The 18,592-nt window shown below is 37.4% G+C and overlaps 1 protein-coding gene across 2 annotated transcripts in view; it reads left to right on the top strand.

Annotated features, from left to right (window-relative positions):
• Positions 1–18,592, top strand: part of LOC108603149 (protein similar) — a 59,061-nt gene that overhangs the window by 37,768 nt on the left and 2,701 nt on the right. For both annotated transcript variants that reach the window (XM_017991697.2, XM_017991698.1), the window contains exons 8-11: positions 5,198–5,949; positions 9,953–10,350; positions 10,408–11,167; positions 11,914–12,530. In XM_017991697.2, the coding sequence (XP_017847186.1) occupies positions 5,198–5,949; positions 9,953–10,350; positions 10,408–11,167; positions 11,914–12,530 (2,527 nt within the window). The remainder of the gene's footprint in view (positions 1–5,197; positions 5,950–9,952; positions 10,351–10,407; positions 11,168–11,913; positions 12,531–18,592) is intronic.

The raw sequence follows: 18,592 nt of genomic DNA, 5'->3' as shown, positions 1-18,592 counted from the left end.
AAGAAAAACTGTTGCAGATGGCTGCGAGCTGATAACTATGAGTTGTCCAAAAATTGATGAAGAAAATACAGCAAATCGACTTGACGTTCAAACATTGCTTTTAATTTATTCACATGTTTATTTGCTTTAATTTTAAATGTATATACTTTTGGTTTCTTTTGTTTGCTGCTGTATAAATCCGCAAAGTTTATTTTTGTCACAAAATTCCATAAACATGCGCATTTTATGCGCTGTGAGAAATGCAGTGAGCAAAATAAATAAGAATTTGCTTAAAAGGCTTCAAAAACTAGTGGGGGCGGCTATGATGGATTATGAAATTTTTATTGCAAATTGCAGTTGAAAGTGAAAAGAGAAGAGAGTGTTAGTGTGTGTGTGGGTGGGGAAAACAGTTTATTACTTTTGCCAAGGCCCAGTACGTTAAATGGCACTTTTCTTAGCCCGAAGGCCAAACGCTTTTCACGTGATGTGTTGTACCCAGCTGCAGTTTTTATGTGAATTTTAGAGTCTCCTCAAAGTTGTCAAAAGTTTTTTTTGCACACGAACACAAACAGTAATATACTTAAATTCTCACACTTTTCACAGCTGAATTTTCATGTCGATTTTGCCAACTGGGCTGCGCGGCTGCGGGCTGCGGCTTGTGTCCTTTTTTACGAGCATCACGCAATGGTTTTAGTTTTATGACGAAATTAGCGAATGTCTGTTTGGGAAAATGCGCCGCATACGGCAATGCCGGCCCGTTTTTGGGAAATAGTCTCGTAAATATCAAGATGGAGCTCAAAAGGGAAATGAGTTGGTTTTTGTTGTTGTTGTTTTTAAAGCTGATTTGTTTTTATGTGCTTCGATATCTATTACCAATCTAGCGTCTAAGCATAACTGTGTGTGTGCAAATAAAATCATTAGCAAAAGAAATTAAATAAAACAATAATTGCTATTTACCTTATCTTGTTATCAGCGCCGTTGCATAGTTCAGGTTTACAGTCAGATTAGGCTGCCTGGCTGGCTCGGCTCATATGTATTATCATATATGTATTTGTATTTGTTTGTTTGCGGCCTTTAACGCTTTGTTCAGTTGGTCAGCATTATCGCTCAACAAAAAAAAAAACACCAAACAATTAGCGTAAAGCTCTCAATTACTCAAGCATGCAAATGAGCAAAGCCGCACACATACATACAGTTAAGTATTGCATATGTGTGTGTATGCAGCAGCATCTAATAGCAACAAAAACAGTGACGATTATTTAACATGAAAACAATAATAAAATTAAAAGAGCGGAGCACTCAATATCTCTAGCATGATTCAAAATATATGCCCACTCAATGTGCCAATGCGCCGGCGCTCTTTTGAGTGCTTTTTCCAGAACTTTATCACACTCAGCAGCGCTCATTCTAACTGTCTGTGCGGCGTGCGCTCTCGCTCTCTGCTTAGGGGAGCACAGGCTGCTGCTGCTGCTGGCGACAGCGACGTTACAGCGCAGCTACAAGCTTTCAGCTGCGCTGAAATTCCACTCATTCGTCTCTGGTACGTCGTCGTTAGTGCAGGCAAGCAGCGCTGTCCTCAGCGTACGAGTTTTTCCGTGTGCACCTTCTAAACTTAAATCTATACAAACTTAATATATAAAAAAACTGGACTTGGCCACTTTGCCGCAATTACCGAACAAAATATAAAACAAAAACCTCAACAAAACGTCTCGCTTTCTTTAATTTATATATCCTGAGCCAGCATACGCGTTTGTTTATTTTGTTTAACTTTTGTCAACTTGTGCAAACACAACACATACATATACTTAATAAAGAATTTAAATATCAAAAGCAAAAGCAATAAACATACAAAATCAAGAATTGGCAACTTTCGCTGTAAATAAATTAAAACAAATAAAACAAAAAGCCAAAAGTAATTTCTCAAGCTACTACGCGTTGCATTTCATTCTAACGATTTACGAAAAATAAATATTGACATGTGTTAAATAAAAAGGTAAAAAGCGTTAACCACACAATGCAATTTTGTTAAAACCAAAACAATTTTCGAATATTATGTAAAACTCGAATGTAAGCGTGAAATAAAAGTTGATTGCTCCAATGATAAAAATGAAAACAAAAATTTAATAAAAAAAATAGTTACACACATACATATGTACTTATATAGGCATATATGTGTGCATATGTATGTATTCTAGGCAGTTGAAAATATTTGACAAAAATAAACTTTTATTATGCGTGTTTTAACAACAACGCACACACGCACTCAACAAATTCATAACATATGTATATATGTATTTACATATATGCTTATGTGTGTGTGTGTGTCAAAAAGATTATCAAAATAAAATAAAAATGCTCAACTTTCAAAACAAGCCAAATGAACAGAAATTTTTGTGCACGTTTGTTACACGCGGCAGGGAAAGCGTTAACCACAACAACAAAACCAAAATTCAACCTCATCAACAGCTCATATAGAGCAATGCATTATTAATTAATAAACAAATTACGAATGATTGAAAAAAAAGGGGAACGTTTTACACAACACTCGCACCTAACCTATAAACTAATTGCTGCTGCTGCTCTGATTGCTGTTGCGTCGCTGCAGCAGCAGAGACCGAAAATTGCAAACGCAAAAACAAAAACTCAATGCAATATGCGTTTTTGACGCGTCACAACGCTGACGTTGGCGTTGACGCTAACCGACCCCCAAGTGGGAGCACGAGCAACAACAACGCACGATCTGTCTGCTGTCGCGCTGCCTACGCTCACTCAATCTCTCTCTCTCTCTCTTGAAAGTACAAACTTAGTTGTGTTATCGCTGCTCACTCTCTCGCTCTCATCACACAACAAATGCAGCGCTGCAGATCTCTGCTGTCTTTTTGGCATTTTGCTTTTGAGCGAGAGCATGAGCGAGAGGAGGGTATCGGTTGCATTGCAATTTGAATTACATAAAATTGCTGAGCGAGTTTTATTTATTGATGTTAATCAATTGCATTGAATTTTCATATTGTTGTCATATGTGTGTTCAGCTATATATGCAAACAGTGCTGCGTATAAGTATTGGCATACATGTATATGTATATGTATATGCCCACGCCCACCTACGCATAGGCCTGATTACACAACATGTCATTGTATGTGTGTGTATATAAATTTATAGTCTTCTTAATTCAGCTTCTATTATATTGTAGTCTCTTATTTTTTTTTTTTTGCCTACTGCTTTTTATTTTCATTCAATTTAATACACATTGCCTTTTATGTGCGCACACACACATCAACTGATTCACTCTCTCGCACATACATATATTTTGCAAAAAATAAAAAAATGCTCGTCAAAAGCAATTACTGCTATTTTACGTTGAGTTGAGTTTCACATGCGGCGACTGCGGCTCCGTTATTGCTCTGCAATTGAAATAAACAGCAGCAGCAGAGGCAGCGGCATAAGAGCAGCAGCAGCAGCAGCAGCAGCATTTGTTTTATTCATTTTATTCTGTAGCTTAAAATTGTCTCCTCTCTTTCTATCTCACTCGCTGCTGTGTGTGTGTGTGTGTGATTGTGATTGTCTCTTTGGCAAGTTGGCGCTGTTTGTGTTTTGCTTTATTCGACGCAGTTTGTTACACAATAAAATAAAATTGTTGCCTTTTAGTTATTTTATCTAGCCTAACAGTTGATTCAACTTATTCGCTTAGTTTGTTTAGTTGTGCTTCAAAATTATTTACGTGCTCATTTTTCCATTGGCAATTGACAGGCAGCCACATAAACTAACTTTACTGCACTCCGCTGCCCGCTGCTGCATCTCTTTAACTCTTAACGCGCTCTCTTTGCACTTGTCACCTCTCATAATTAATTTGTGCACAAGCTGAAAAGCGTGCCGCTGAGTGTTGTGTTTGCTGTCTAAATGCATTTGCTAGAGCGAGAGCGCAAGCTTAAATCACGCGATCGACTTTGACTCAGCTTCGCTCTCTTATGTGAGAAATCAAAGGTACGACACAGTACGATTTAAGTTAAGCGTTTAGTTGTTCTTGTTTATTAATTTTAAAGTCGCTTTTTATTTTCGGGGCAACTTAATTAATATGATTTAAGTTTTAGACGCTGCTGCGCTGCGGTTGAAACCGGCTGCAACCAGCGCTGACGGCAACAACAAAGCAAAACGAGCAAATAACAAAAGCGCAAATTGTAAAAAAGAAAAAAAAAAACTTGAAGCAATTATTTTAGTGTGTGTGTGTGTGTGCTATTGTTATTGTATTTGTCACAATTTGCTTTTGTCCATTGATTGTCTTCCGGACTAGGCAGCGTCAATTTTCGTATGCAGGTAACTCTTGCTTGGCATAACAAACTGAATTTGAAGTGTCTACAAATATTCCACAGACGAGCCCCCAAAATTTAATATAGCTTGGCATTGTTGTTGTCAAACAAACACTTGTTAATATTTATTTAATGCTTTATCAGCGCCTATAATAACATATGACAAGAAATCTTTTATCGCTTCACACGAGTCTTGCACGGCAACTTCACGTAGAGTTCACGTGTCTAATTCGCACTCTGCTCAGCCGTAGCGTGCATGCAAACAGCCGTAGCCGTAGTCGCAGCCTTAGTACGCGTCTCTTTTTCTTTCTAATCTTATCATGCTCAATTCCTAGCGGGGGCATCAAACGCTCTAGTCATAGACATAGCCCAAGTCACGATCGCTTTGTGTGTTGTTATGCTGCAGATACAAATTTGCAATACAAATTAGTTGCTAGGATCTGTTATCGCTTCAATTAGAGTTCAATTTGGTTAGACACACCCACTCAAGCTGGCTGAGCTCTTATCGCTGCTGCTGGCGACAGTTTGCCTCGGATTATTGATTAGCAAAGGGGTTTAGGGTAAAGAGACGTGATCGCCAGAATAACAGACTAACAGTCACATAGAGTTTTGTCGCTTATCGCGCTTAACATATATAAAATTTTCCAATAACAAGCATTTTTAATTATTTACCAAAATAACACGTTCAGCTACTCTATACAGCAGACTCATTAATAGTTATGCATAGCTCTAGCTATAAGTCAAAACTAACCCACATACATTGATTTATTAAAAAACAAATGCAATTTATCAAAAATTTAAAATACGCGCGCGCGTTTTTTCGTCTGCGGTGGTGTAACAAACGAGTGCAAAAACTTAAATTTTTTTTTAACGAGTTAAATCCTTAACAAAACGCAACGTCAACTTTTTACAGTAATCTTGAGAAGAAACATGAGATTTATTCACTTGCGCAACAAACGGCGGCAAGTGAGCAACAGGAAGAGCAAAAACAATTATCTGAAACTAACCACAACAACAACGAGCATATAACAACAACAAAAACAGTTGAAGTAGCTACACCAACAATTACACCAATAACAACAACAACAACAACAGCAACAGAGCTTAAGGACACATCCAAAGCAATTGAGACTGCAACTGAAAAATTAATAGAAAATATAAAATCAATAACAACAACTCCAACAACAACAACTGCAACTGCTGCTATAATAAACCCACCAATACCAACGACAACAACAACAACTGCAATTTTAATAAATCAACAACAACAATTGGCAGCTGAGCTGCTTATCAAACGTGAAAATAATACACCTGGACCACGCACCATCACCTCACAGCTCTTTAGCAATTTAGCCAACACCAACAACATCAACAACAGCAACAACACCAACAACACTCCACGCCGCGTTGAGGAGAAATTACCAAAATCTGTTACCGCTTCATTAATACGCAGCACTCCACCCACTGTTGTGGCACAAAGCTGTGGCAGCAACAAGAAACGCAACATTGCTGCAGCCAAAACTGCAACAGCTGCAATTTTGTCACAGAGCAATACGCAACAAGAGCAGCAGCAGCAACCACAACAACAACAACAACCACAACAACAAGCACAAGATATGAATAAAGCATTCTTATCATTTGCTGATGATGATCGAGGCTTAACAAGTAAGTAGAGCATATGATTAACAACAAATTATTATTAACTAAATGCCAGTTGTGCGGTGTCGTCGTTGTCAACAACGAATAACAAGATTAAATAGCAATCAAGTAGCGCTGCATTAGCGTCAGCTGGCAAAAACTACGATTAACAGATAAGTTACAATTTTAGTGCAAAGCGAGGGACGTTTAAATAATTAACAATTAAGTTACACATTGTTGGATGATTGGGTGTCAATATATATGCAAGTTAATTGTTAACATATTAGTCATAACTTAAAGCTATAGTTAGTAACTCATTGCAGCACAGCGTTGCCAGATGGTTACAAAAACAGTGATAAACCCCATTGAGGGTGGAAATTATGAAATTGACTAATTTATAGATGATTGGGTGACAAAATTTTGTCAACGCTTACTTAATGTCATAGTTAGTAGTTTATTGCAGCACAGCGTGGCCAGATTGTTAAAATTTTAGTACAACGTGATCATCGCTTAAGTAATTAACTATGAAGTTAAACATTGTTAGCTGTTTGGGTGACTAAATATTGTTGTCCAGGCTTTAGTCACTTACCTAAAGCTATAATTTAGTACTAATTTCAACAGAGCGCTGCCAGACTGTTAACAAATCAGTAATACCTCATAGAGAAGAAATGAAATGAAATAACCTATTAAGTTGAACATCGTTAGATGATTGAGTGACAAGTTTATATTCAAGTCAATTGTTAATGCTTACATAAAGCTATAGTTAGTTATATATTGCTGTAGAGCGTTGCCAAATTATTAGAAAGGCATTGGTAACCCTCATAGAGGAGAAATGAAATGAAATTAACTATTATGTTAAATATTGTTAGATGATTGGGTGACAAAATATTATTGTTAGGCATTACTTGAAGCCATAGTTAATAACTCCTTACTGTGTAGCGTTGCCAGACCGTTAGGCAAGCTGTAATAACGCCCATGTATGTGGTGAAATTAACTATTATTGTTAAATAATTGGCTGACATAATATATATTTAAGTTAATTGTCAACGTAAGCACATTGTAGCGTAGCGTTGCCAGATTGTTATAAATGCACCCTCATTGAGAGGCGCAGTGTCGTCTATGCCATTCATAGAGCGATGTGCAGTAGTCGAAACAGGAATAAACCGAAACACACAAAATTGCAATCGCGCTTAGCATTCCAAGGCTAAAGTCACAACGTTCAGTTCAGTATGCATATTTATATAGACAGTAGTCGTGCCTGTTTATAAATGCAATGTATGTAAAATTAAAACAACAACAACAATTGCTAGTTGCTAGTTGCTGACGCTAGTGACGCGCACTATTTGATGTGATTTGACGCATCGTCGTCGTTGTCGTTACGTTACGTTACGTTGTTCAAGCAATTAAGCAAACGCTGGTCAGTCAGTCAGTCAATCAGTCAGTTGGTCATTTTGTCAGTTAGTTTAAAATAAAAAGTAAAAAAAAAAAACGCGATTGCTTATCAAAATTTTTGCTTGGTGTGGTGGCCGCAATTTGCGCAAATAAAACGATTTGTTTGTGTAAAGACAACAACAACAACAAAATGTAAACAAAGTGCAACAACACTCGCCTGATATTTAAAGCGTAGCATATATAGTATATAGCTTAGGTGCATTATTTGCCGGCTGGGCTGGTGGGTATATATTTTGCAATGTTATTGCGTTTACAATTACGCATACGCCGCATATGACCACAAATGCCGCAACTAATTCTCAACGCTCATATGTCTTTTAAATATTTTTTTCTTCTACAACTTGAGCCAATTAATATGTTAAGTGATGTGGACTGTCGGTCCAGCAGCCAAAGTTGTCGGCGCGTGTGCCCAAAGGCATGTGTCGCCTTCTTCTGCTGCCACCACCCACACACACCTTAGAGCTGCTGCGTGTGTGTATTTTTAAAAAAATAAATAAAAATTTCCAAGCATTATGCAGCGAGCGAGCGAGAGATCGCGTCTAATATTTTCAACAATTGCTGCTGCTTTTATTTTTGTGTGTGTTGTTGCTGCTGTTGACATTTTTAGACGCTGTAAATTTAAAACAAAAGGTCGTAACGTTTAGTTGAAAATATATATGTTACGCTATAGCGTATTGCGCTGTCGGCTGCGTCCGTTTGAGCACTACTTCATTTATAGATTATGCTGCTCTTTTCTTTTTTTAGCAACACATAAATAAACAGGGAAGCACTTGCTATATATCTCTAGTTTACATTCGAAGCCAACGCATTGTCGCTAAATCAATTAAATATTATGCCGTAATAGTTGCTAGTAGTTTTCCTATACTCAGCTCAGAAATTTAATCAGCACACTGAAAATTGCTTAGGTTAGTTCAGCTAGAGATAAGTGTGTATATTTTTTTTTGTTGCAACACACGGATTTATAATTATCTATTGTAATAAATATTTGTGTAGGCAACAGATAAAAAGTAAAATGTATACAAAGTAAGCAGCGTTAATCAGCTTGGTTCAAAAATCAAAACAATAAGTTTGTAGCCTATCAGTGTCTGTTTCTAATCATGAGCTCAATATGTTAATGGGCGCCTTAGTAGCATCTATGAGCTTGGAGCATAGCTTAAGTGCTCATGTCCGGCATAAGCTGAAGACGTTCATGTTTACTATTTTATTTTTTGTGTGTCTACTTTTAAAATAGCGACGTCACCAACACAGTCAATTGCATGATCATCATCATCATCATGAAGATGAGTGTAGCTTGCTGATGATGATGATTTATTTAAATTGAATTTGTATGCTAAACATGCTATGAATGTTTGTCAAGTCACGCGTTGGGCAACAACACACCGCACACTCTAGAAAACTTTCGAAAAATGTATTTCAAGTGCAGCCAGCCAGCAAATGTGGCTCAAGTGCAGCAGGCCCAGCCAGCCACACATCACGAGATCTCCAAATGAGCTAGAGCGGGAAACTGAGGTCAAGGGGCTAAAGCTTAGACGTTTTGTCAGTTGGTTGCTAAACATTGCAGTTGCTATTTTGACCTTGCACTTAACAAAATAAAAACTAAGTAAACAATTAAAATAATATATTAATATTGTATTTGAATTTTAAAAGCAATGCATAGATAACTAACTATCTTGAGCTAGAGCGCATTATCAAGTCATAATTTCTGTTTTTTTTTTTTCATAGCACTCGAGTCATAATTACTGCTTGAACTGCGCGGGGGGTCGTGTAGGCAAAAGGGAAGGGGTGCAGCGATATTGTAGCTCAGCTGTTTCAGCCTTCAGTGCATTGTTAATTAATTTGTTTTGTGCCAAAGGCGGAAAACTAGAGGCGACAACGCACTTGTTACTATTTATTTAACTTTAGCTCAAATTTATAGTAGGCAAACACTTTAGTTTAAGTTTTTAAATTGAAAAACATAATCAGTTGCTTCTTTTAAAAGGTTGCACTAACTACAGATAAGATTGCTAATCAGCCAAATTGCATTGAGCTGCAAAAAATAAAAGCAAATAATAGCAAATACTTGGGTTAGGCCCAGTTCGTTGTCTATAGTATGCACTTCAAGTGCTTTATATTGTTTATACCGGTTTTATAATATAGCACTATATAGTATGTAAATATGAACAGCTGAGTCGCCTGACGTGCATACCCAATCTGAAATCTCTGAGGTTGATAAGCGCATTACCGGGTTGCAGCTCTACTTGGCCTTGACTCTAACGCTGATTAGCGCCTTACACTTTGCTGTAACTGCAACTTGTTTGCGTCAAGCATCAGCTATCTGCGCTATAGAGCACAAAAATCTTGACTCCAAAGTAACGGCCAATCAACAAGACATAAAAAATAATAACAATAATACTTCAATTAGTTTCAATTGGTCAGCTGTCAATTGAAGCAAATGAAATTTTGGGCAGCAGCAGCTTGTGCAATTAATTAAAGACAAAGTTTCTAGGCGGCGTCAAAATAATTGAGCGCGACACCTTCAGCTGGCAGTCGAAATGTATTCATTGTGTTAAATTATTTAATAAATTCTTACTCTTTGCAGTGTTAAAAGAGGAACCCGATGATCTGTCGCATCATTTGACTAACTCGGCCTGCATTCAATTGGATGAGAGCTGGATGGTTGGACTCATGGGCTCCTGTCTGCTGCCCGATGATATTAACTCATTGGATTCAAACACCTGCTCGACTACAGCGAGTGCACAGCATTATCAACAAAACAGCAGCAGCAACAATAGTTCCAGCAACAGCAGCACAGTTAGTCTAAGCACAAATGTTGCAACAGCAGCTAGCAGCAACAGCAGTCAACAGCAGCAGCAGCAGCAACAACAACAGGATAATAGCAACAGCAGCAGCAACATTGATCCGCTTTTCAACTATCGTGAGGAATCCAATGACACAAGCTGCTCACAGCATCTGCATTCACCCAGCGTTACACCCAAGGTATTTAATAATAATAAATTAATTGGCAAACACATTTAATGCTTAACGCTATTGCAGGTTGCCGAGGAGAGCAGCTTATCGTCGCTTTGCAGTCCCAACTCCATGATGCAGGAGGATGATCTATGGACTGGCGTTGACTTTGATACGCGTGCGCCTTATATACCCATTGGCGATGATATGCCGCTGCTGCCCGAGAGCAGCGATCTCATGTGGTGTCCTGTAGAGGATCTGCAGATAATGCTGCCAAAGGATATCGATGTAATGCAGCAGCATTTTACAACACAGCAGCAGCAGCAGCAGCAGCAACAACAGCAGCAGCAGCAATACAATTATCAGCAAAGCTTGCAGCTGCAGCAGCAAGCAGCAACGCAACAGCAGCAGCAACATTTTAGCAGCTCGTTATGCTCTTCACCCGCCTCAACGGTTAGCTCGCTGTCGCCTTCACCAGTGCAACAGCAGCAGCAGCAACAACAACAGGCGCACTTATTTACCAGCGGCTCCAGTGAACTTGCAGCAGTGCTTTGTGGCACAGGCAGCGGCACTTTGTCTATACTAGCAAATGCTGAGCTAACGCAGCAGCAAGTAAGCAACGATTATCGCAGCTTTCAGCAGCTCGAACAGGAGCTGCAGCTGCAGCAGGAGGAGGACACACAGCAGCAGCGCCAGCAACAGCAGCAGCAACAGCAACAGCAGCAGCAGCAGCAGCAATTGTTAAGCTTAAGCATAGAATGCAAAAAGGAAAAATATGATGTGTCGCTTACGCCCAGCTTATGTCATTCCATGGATGATGCATTTGAGAATGACTACAGCAAAGATTGTAAGTATATATAGCTATATAGACAGACAGCATTGCCATGGCGACACACTGCCTGCTAATTTAGACAACAGCGACAATTCTTACGTTTTGTATATTTGGAAATGCCTTTAAAATTTTGATTGCTAGACTAAAAATAGTAACGCATGTGTGTGTGTGTGGGTAGCGCGTTTTCATTTTCGTTTTCATGCTTAAGTATAGGCATAGATATATTGACTATATGCTGTATATAAATAAATATATATGCAGTGAGTTGACAGACCTAAGGTTTAAGTTAATTGATGCGGGTTGTCAGCTAAACCAAAAAAGAATGTGCAACTTGCCACAATCAAAGCAACAAAAGTTGCTACAATTTACTTAATTATGCGTAATTTTCACACACACACACACACAGAAGTAAATGCCACTTACCTTTGACACATGTCAAGTGGCACCAACTGCTGCTAAACTTTGATGAATGTGGCAGCGGCGCTGGAGTTGACTGTCTAGGCTGTCATTTATTTTGACTATTGCCGCATATTATTGACAGTTTGACTGTAAACTGATTTAGGCTGCGCTATATACGCTTCTATATATATAATATATATATGTTTTTGTTTTGTTGCCAACATAGCATTATTATTGTTTTAAATTAGCAGCAATGTCATGGCAATCGTTAGCAACAAAATAAATTATGTGTCGCCAGCTTAGCCAGCTCAACAACATTTTTGTTATTTAATTTATTTATTTTGTATCTTTTTATATTGCAGCCAGCAACTTGGATTGTTGGAATGAATTGCTGCAAATGAATGTAGCCGAGACTAGCGCTAGTCCAGCTAGTCCCAAGCTAATGCAGCAGCAATTGCAGCAACAGCAGCAGCAGCAGCATATTATTTTAAATGCTGTGCCCTTAATAAGCATACAAAATGGCAAAACGCTTATGCAGCAGCAACAGAGCAGCGAGGAGGATTTGCAGGAGTTGTTGTTGTCCAATAAATTGCCAGCATTAAAGCTGCTGAATAACAAGGCCAACATACGCATTGTTGAAAGCAAAACGCCCGCAAGCAAACTGCAAACATTGCTGCCACAGCAGCAGCAGCAGCAGCAGCAGCAGCAGCAACATGGCAGCAAACGTCATCTAAGCAATCAAGCAACTGTTGAGTCAAAGCGCTTGAAAAGCGGCAACATGTCGCCGCAGCTGCTACAGCAACTCATAGGCAAGGAGCCACAGCAGCAGCAAACACAACAGCAGCAGCAGCAGCAACAGCAGCCAGCAAAGCGTGTTGCTAATGAACGTTGGTCCGCAAGCGAATTGAAGCAGCAGAAGCAGCAACAGCAGCAGCAGCAGCAACAGCAACAAGCAAATTCGGTGCTTAAGAATCTTTTGGTTAGTGGACGCGATATCAACGCTGGTTACTGCATTGTGCCCATGCGGCCCAAAAAGCAGCTAGCCAAGGTCTAAAGCAACTGCCACACATACACACTCACTCATAAAATTATACACACATCACACGTAACTGCGCGAATACTGCAAAAAGCTAGAGTTGTACATTTGAAACGGACAAACGCCATTTTTACAATTTCTACTTGTAAATGGATCGATTTTATAGTTAACCTTACCCACTACTCCCAACCCACTGCTATCCTTATAAACAAATCTAAAAAGACAGCCGCAGCTGCTGCATGCAAGTCGCTGCGGTAAGTCCAGGGCATAACTTTAGTCTTTACATTAGCGTTTAGTTATAGTTCTATATATACATACAGTTAGTTAGTCTTAGCTTTATGTTTAGCTCTAGTTGCGAACTAAAAAAAAAAATTATAAATTTTGTAGTCTAGCGTTTAAGTCTAGCGTCGTCATTTTTAATGCATAAGTGTTAAGCCTCAGTTTCTTTACTACGATTTGCGCGCCAAGTTTTTAATTTTAATTATAATTTTCCTTTTTTTTGTTGATTTCATTTTAAGCCAATTGTTGTTACATATACTATACCTAATAATTTGTTGAGCACACACACACACACAGTTGTTGTAAATATATATAATCTATATCTATCGTTGAGGCCAAGCGTTTTGGGCTGCTACAGTGACTACCAAAAGCATCACAATAAACACAAGCACATTGCAATAATAATAAAAGCAACGTAAACACAGCTATAAATTGAAATATGGCAACATTAAGAGTTGGTTTAATTTGTTCCTTTATTCATTTCGAAATTTATATTATATACTTTCTTTTCTTCTTTTTTTGTTTACTGTGATAGCATTTTGCTTTATAAATAAAAGAAAACCAAAATTTATTTGAAATTGTTAAATGTTTAAGCATTTTGACTGAGGCAGTTAAATTAGCGCCAGTTTAAAGATTTAATTAAACAATATTTACAAAATATTGTTGCAAGCTCGTCAGGTGTGAATTCCTCTTTAATTTTTTGTTTGTTTGCATGTGTGTGTCTTTTTACTTTTGTGTTTTGCATATATAAAAAATATTTAAAGAAATTTGTAAAAACGAACATGTAACAAAAAATTGAAATTCGAGCGCTGATGGTACAAAGCAAAAAACAAAACAAAAAAAAAATGGGTTTAAGCATAGCAAATAGTTAATTAGCTAAACTAATTGTAGTCAAAGTCAAAGTCAGGCTGTAGGCCACAAATAAAAAGAAAAGACCTACGCAACATGCATATATAAAATAATTATATATTAAACATAGCATAAATTATTAGCAACTAAACAAAAGCAGCCCAACACACACACACACATACACACACTTATTTGATTGCAGCACATTATATATGCTACCTCGTATCGGAGACAATATGGCAGCTGGCGCTTTATTTAGTTATTGTTAAAAAACACACAGTTTAGTTTTAAGTTCAACCTTTTTTTTTGGCAAAACAAAAAAAAAATTACAAAAAAAATAATACTATTAATTAATTTTGTTTTATTTTCATTTGCTTAAAGCACACATTTTATTGATTTGCTTGGCTGTTCTGACACACAAAAAGTTTGTGGTGTTGGTCGCAACAAATTTCTGCTTGTCTTTTGACTTTAATTAAAGTTACGCGTTGCGTTGCGTGCTTGACGCACATTTTCAACTATTGATATATACGCTACGCTCGTAATGGAAATATTCATAAATTTATAGCACACGCACACAAGCGCACACACACAACGTGACATTTTGTGGCTTTAAAGTGTGTGGCGGGCGGGTTCAAGTCTCAGCGCTGCGCCTGTAGCTATGCTATATAATTTTCTTTACGAGTAGGCACCTGGCATATTATTAACATTACTTTATTGCCTTTAAGACAAGAGAGCTGTGTATTGATTTTACACTTCATACCAATGAAGTGAAAGTGAAAATACTTTGTGTGCTATCTGTGTCTATCCTTTGCTTTCACTTTCACACACACACGAGACACACACACTCACAGCTGATGAGCGCTCTCAGTTACACTATAACGCCTACTGCGCTCTCAGCCTTACACTGTGTCGCTTTCTCTCTCTCCTCTGTCTCTCTCTTTCTCTTTCGCTGCTTATGTTTTGCGGCCCTGTTTTTATGGCCAACACGAGCTGTGCTCATTTTGTAGGCCAGCTCTCCCCAATGGCTTTTAGCCAGGCTTTTAGTTATTGTCCTTTGAGTGCGTTGCTGGCTTGTCGCTTGACTTGCTCTAGTAATGTCAACGACTGTTGCAACATCTTTTTTCGCCTTTGCTATGCGTTGCGTAATTTGCATTTTTTTTTCTTTCTTGGGGGACACATGTGTGCCACTTGGCCATTTCCTAGCTGGCCAATTTCAGTTTTGAAAGTCTTGCAAATTGCTCTGGCTGGCTTTTGTTTTTATTTTGTGTGTATGTGTGCGCTAGGATTTATTTCATTAATTTTATTTTTCTTACACACACTCACACACACAAACATACACAGGCAGACGCAGACACACGCAGTCGTCTTAGCATATATATGAATCTAAATACAAATATTATACTTAGGCGAAAGTAAATAGCAAATGTATGTTTTACTTTTTATGTTTTTGTTGTTGATGCCAAAACCGAACCGTAACTACCTCGCGTGTACGGCAGTCACAAGAAAGACCGTAACTACCTCCCGGAACACACCGAAACAGTCAACGAAATCAAAGACGAGACTCGTTAGTAGACCAACGCGTGTTCTTTGCTTTTATATATTTATATAGAAAAACAACAACAACAACAACAACAGCAGCAACAAAAGCTACATAGATAAGTAAATATATATAAATATAGTATATCGTGTGCTGCATAGGAAATTAAATTGTTAGGCAAGTATTAATATAATTCAGACACGTGTACACTTAGACAAAATTGAAATTTGACAAGCAATCCTCGAAAGAAAAACAAAAGTAAAAGTAAAAGTAAAGTAAAGTATCCTATGCCTAATGTTAGTTATTAGCTTTAAGTACTAACTAGACAAATACCAGACAATTAAAAGAGTATTTCCTTGATAATCATATATAGAGAAAAGTGTGTCCCTCAACTGATTGCAAAACTGGTGCAAGAAGAAAAGAAGAAAAAATAATTATAGCCCGAAAAGACTGCGAGCCAAAAACTCTCAAAAATATTATATATACACCATATACACTTTAATAATATACATACTAATAATAATAATAATAATAATCTAATAAAGTATACACAACCAAATGAGTGCTTGTATTCAAATACAAGTTGCACCTCATGGAGGCAGTTGAATAAACAAAAGCAAACACCAGGCTAAAAGAGCAATTCGTAACTCAACTAGAAAATGAAGTAAATTTAAAATTAATTGATGTGGCTTTAACTAAACTAAATTTAATTATAAATTATATACACACACTACACTCATTCATACATAAACTACTATGTCCAAGTTACATTTGTTTAGCATTAATATTAAATACTAATCAATCATACTGCATGCCTATATACGACTAACGAGTAACTACTCGACACTAATCATATAAGATTTAGTTGAAATTTTAACGCATTGTGTACCGGTTAATGAATGGGCAAAGCTTTAGAAGAGACGAGAGTGCAAATCAAAAGAAGCGAGTGCGACTCTGACGAGTGTTTAACATAGAGCGAGAGGCAAATGCGATTTTAATGATTGTTAAGGAGTAGAGAGTTACGCATAAGTAACGAGCAACACAAGAAGCGAGTGCGAATGTTTAACATAGAGCAAGAAGCGAGTGCAAAGCTATAAGTAACGAGAACCGATAGTACATGCAACCACAACAAATTATACCACATATACCTCAGTACATTACATAAGTACACGTGTGTGTGTGTGCACACACTCACTCTCACACACACACACACCCTCACATTTTTATACCTCGTATATATAGCGAATACATTAACATATGCATATGAAAACGAATCAGCATTAAATAAATTCTACAAAAAAGAAACTACTACACTCATTTGTCATAGAGACCTTTTCGCCTAGTTCAATAAACTTTAGTCAATGTATTGTCATCATAACGCAAAGAAAACGCAAACGATAAAATGTTTTTTCTATTACTACTACCTCCCCAAAAAAAATCTTGTTGTACGTGTATTGCATTTATAGAAAGAAAACAAATTAACGAAAGCAAGCATAGCAATCTTAACTAAAAACTTAAACTAAAACTAGCCCAAGTAAACGCTAAACTAACTAAATGTTGTGTAATTTTTTATAGCATATTCTAAAGTATACACCTTATATACTTAGCTAAACAAATATGTAATAACAAATAGCAGCAAATACCTCAGAACAGGCTTCAGTGAACAAATAGCAAAATTTTATACAAATCTCTATACAAATACACATATATACTATATATATGAATATATTTATATGACACACACACACTCCATGTGCGTTTAGAAGTACAACAACTCAAGCTCTCATGCTAACATATCCGTTAGGCAACTTCATTTGCCGCAAAGAAAGTATAAAGAAATATTTGTTGTCTCATCATAACTCAAAATCGCGACAGGCTGACAAAGCATTTCTGAAGCAATTGATTTTGTCCCACAGTGCGCTATGGACTACTGGATTGATTAATGGTTTTAGCTCAAAGTCTCAAAGTCTGGGCGGCTACCAAGAAGTCACTCTTAAGTTTATTAGCTTTAGTGGCTCAATTTTGTAGCAAAATATTGCGCATACGCCCCAGCAGACATGATTAATCTTATTAAACATACCTACCTACTACTACTATATGCAGTATTATCAAAAATAATTGTGCACGCAACAAGTTGACAACAGTTGTGTGTTGTGCAGTGTAAACTACATGCTTGACTTTTAGACCTTTTTGAGCCGGGCCAACTCAACTCATTTGTCAAACTGTCGACGCGGCGCATTTACAAATGAGCAGCAATTTTCATGCAGCATTAGTTTTATTTATATAGACACAGGCGTAAGAGCGAGAGAGAGAGAGAACCTGCAATTATTTGTTGAAGTTAAGCAGCTTACAAATGGACAGCCCTAGCAGCGAGCATAGAGTTAGAGCAACACACAAAAAACTCAACATAAAATACCTCCAACTAAGTCAAATTTTATACACACAAAATACAAACGTAGCATAAATTTAAACTAGCCTTGAATTTGACTCGATTTAAAAGCATAAATTGCCACAAAATGCAATATTATATATTATATATATATTATACTAAAGTATAAGTATATATGTCGTGAAGCCGAACTAGTTACTAACTAACATACAATATGTATATGATATAAACTGATATGAAAGTATTTTAATAAACTTTTAATAAATATTTTAGCAAAAATAAAACTTGCCAGCTAAACGATAAAGGAGAAACCAAAAACAAAAATTATAATATATATTGACAGCTTGTGTTTTCTTTGTTGGGTGCGTCGATACGCTTCGATTGCCTATAGAACTTTTGCGAGAATTTATGAGCGGGCAGGACTACATTTTTGTCTATGGAGACTCATTTATAAACTGCTTTGATTGGTATAAATGATGCTGGCTGGATGGCTGCCTGGCTGTGCCTAATCAAGTTGCCAAAAGTTGTACATCTTATCAGCTGACAAGCTCGGCAGGCGGCGGCAGGCACAGGCTCAGGCACGTGGCAATGTAATTGCCTATCTACCCATATTACGTATACGCGTCGTTGTTGCTTATATAACTTTCAAGTGAGACCTGCTTATTGATTTTAATGGCCTCTGGCAAGCCTTTCATACAGCAGAAATGCAAAATCTTCAGCTGACAAAATCAATTTATGCTTCTGAGTGTCGCTAGCAATAAGCGTTTCATTTTCTTGGAGCCTGTCACAAGCAAATTACGCAATGCCAAGAGTCAAGTACGTGGCAGGCAGCAGCAGCAATTTAAGGCTTTAATTACAAGCTGCTGCTGCTGCTGTTGTAAGCTCATTTCATTTAGGCACGTAATGTGTAATAAAAAAGTCTACAAATGCCTAAACAATTAAAATGGCTTT

Source organism: Drosophila busckii, chromosome 3R (assembly GCF_011750605.1).
Source record: "Drosophila busckii strain San Diego stock center, stock number 13000-0081.31 chromosome 3R, ASM1175060v1, whole genome shotgun sequence".
Lineage (NCBI taxonomy): Eukaryota > Metazoa > Arthropoda > Insecta > Diptera > Drosophilidae > Drosophila > Drosophila busckii.
The sequence above is the reverse complement of the archived record's forward strand: the minus strand, read 5'-3'. Positions and strand labels throughout refer to the sequence as shown.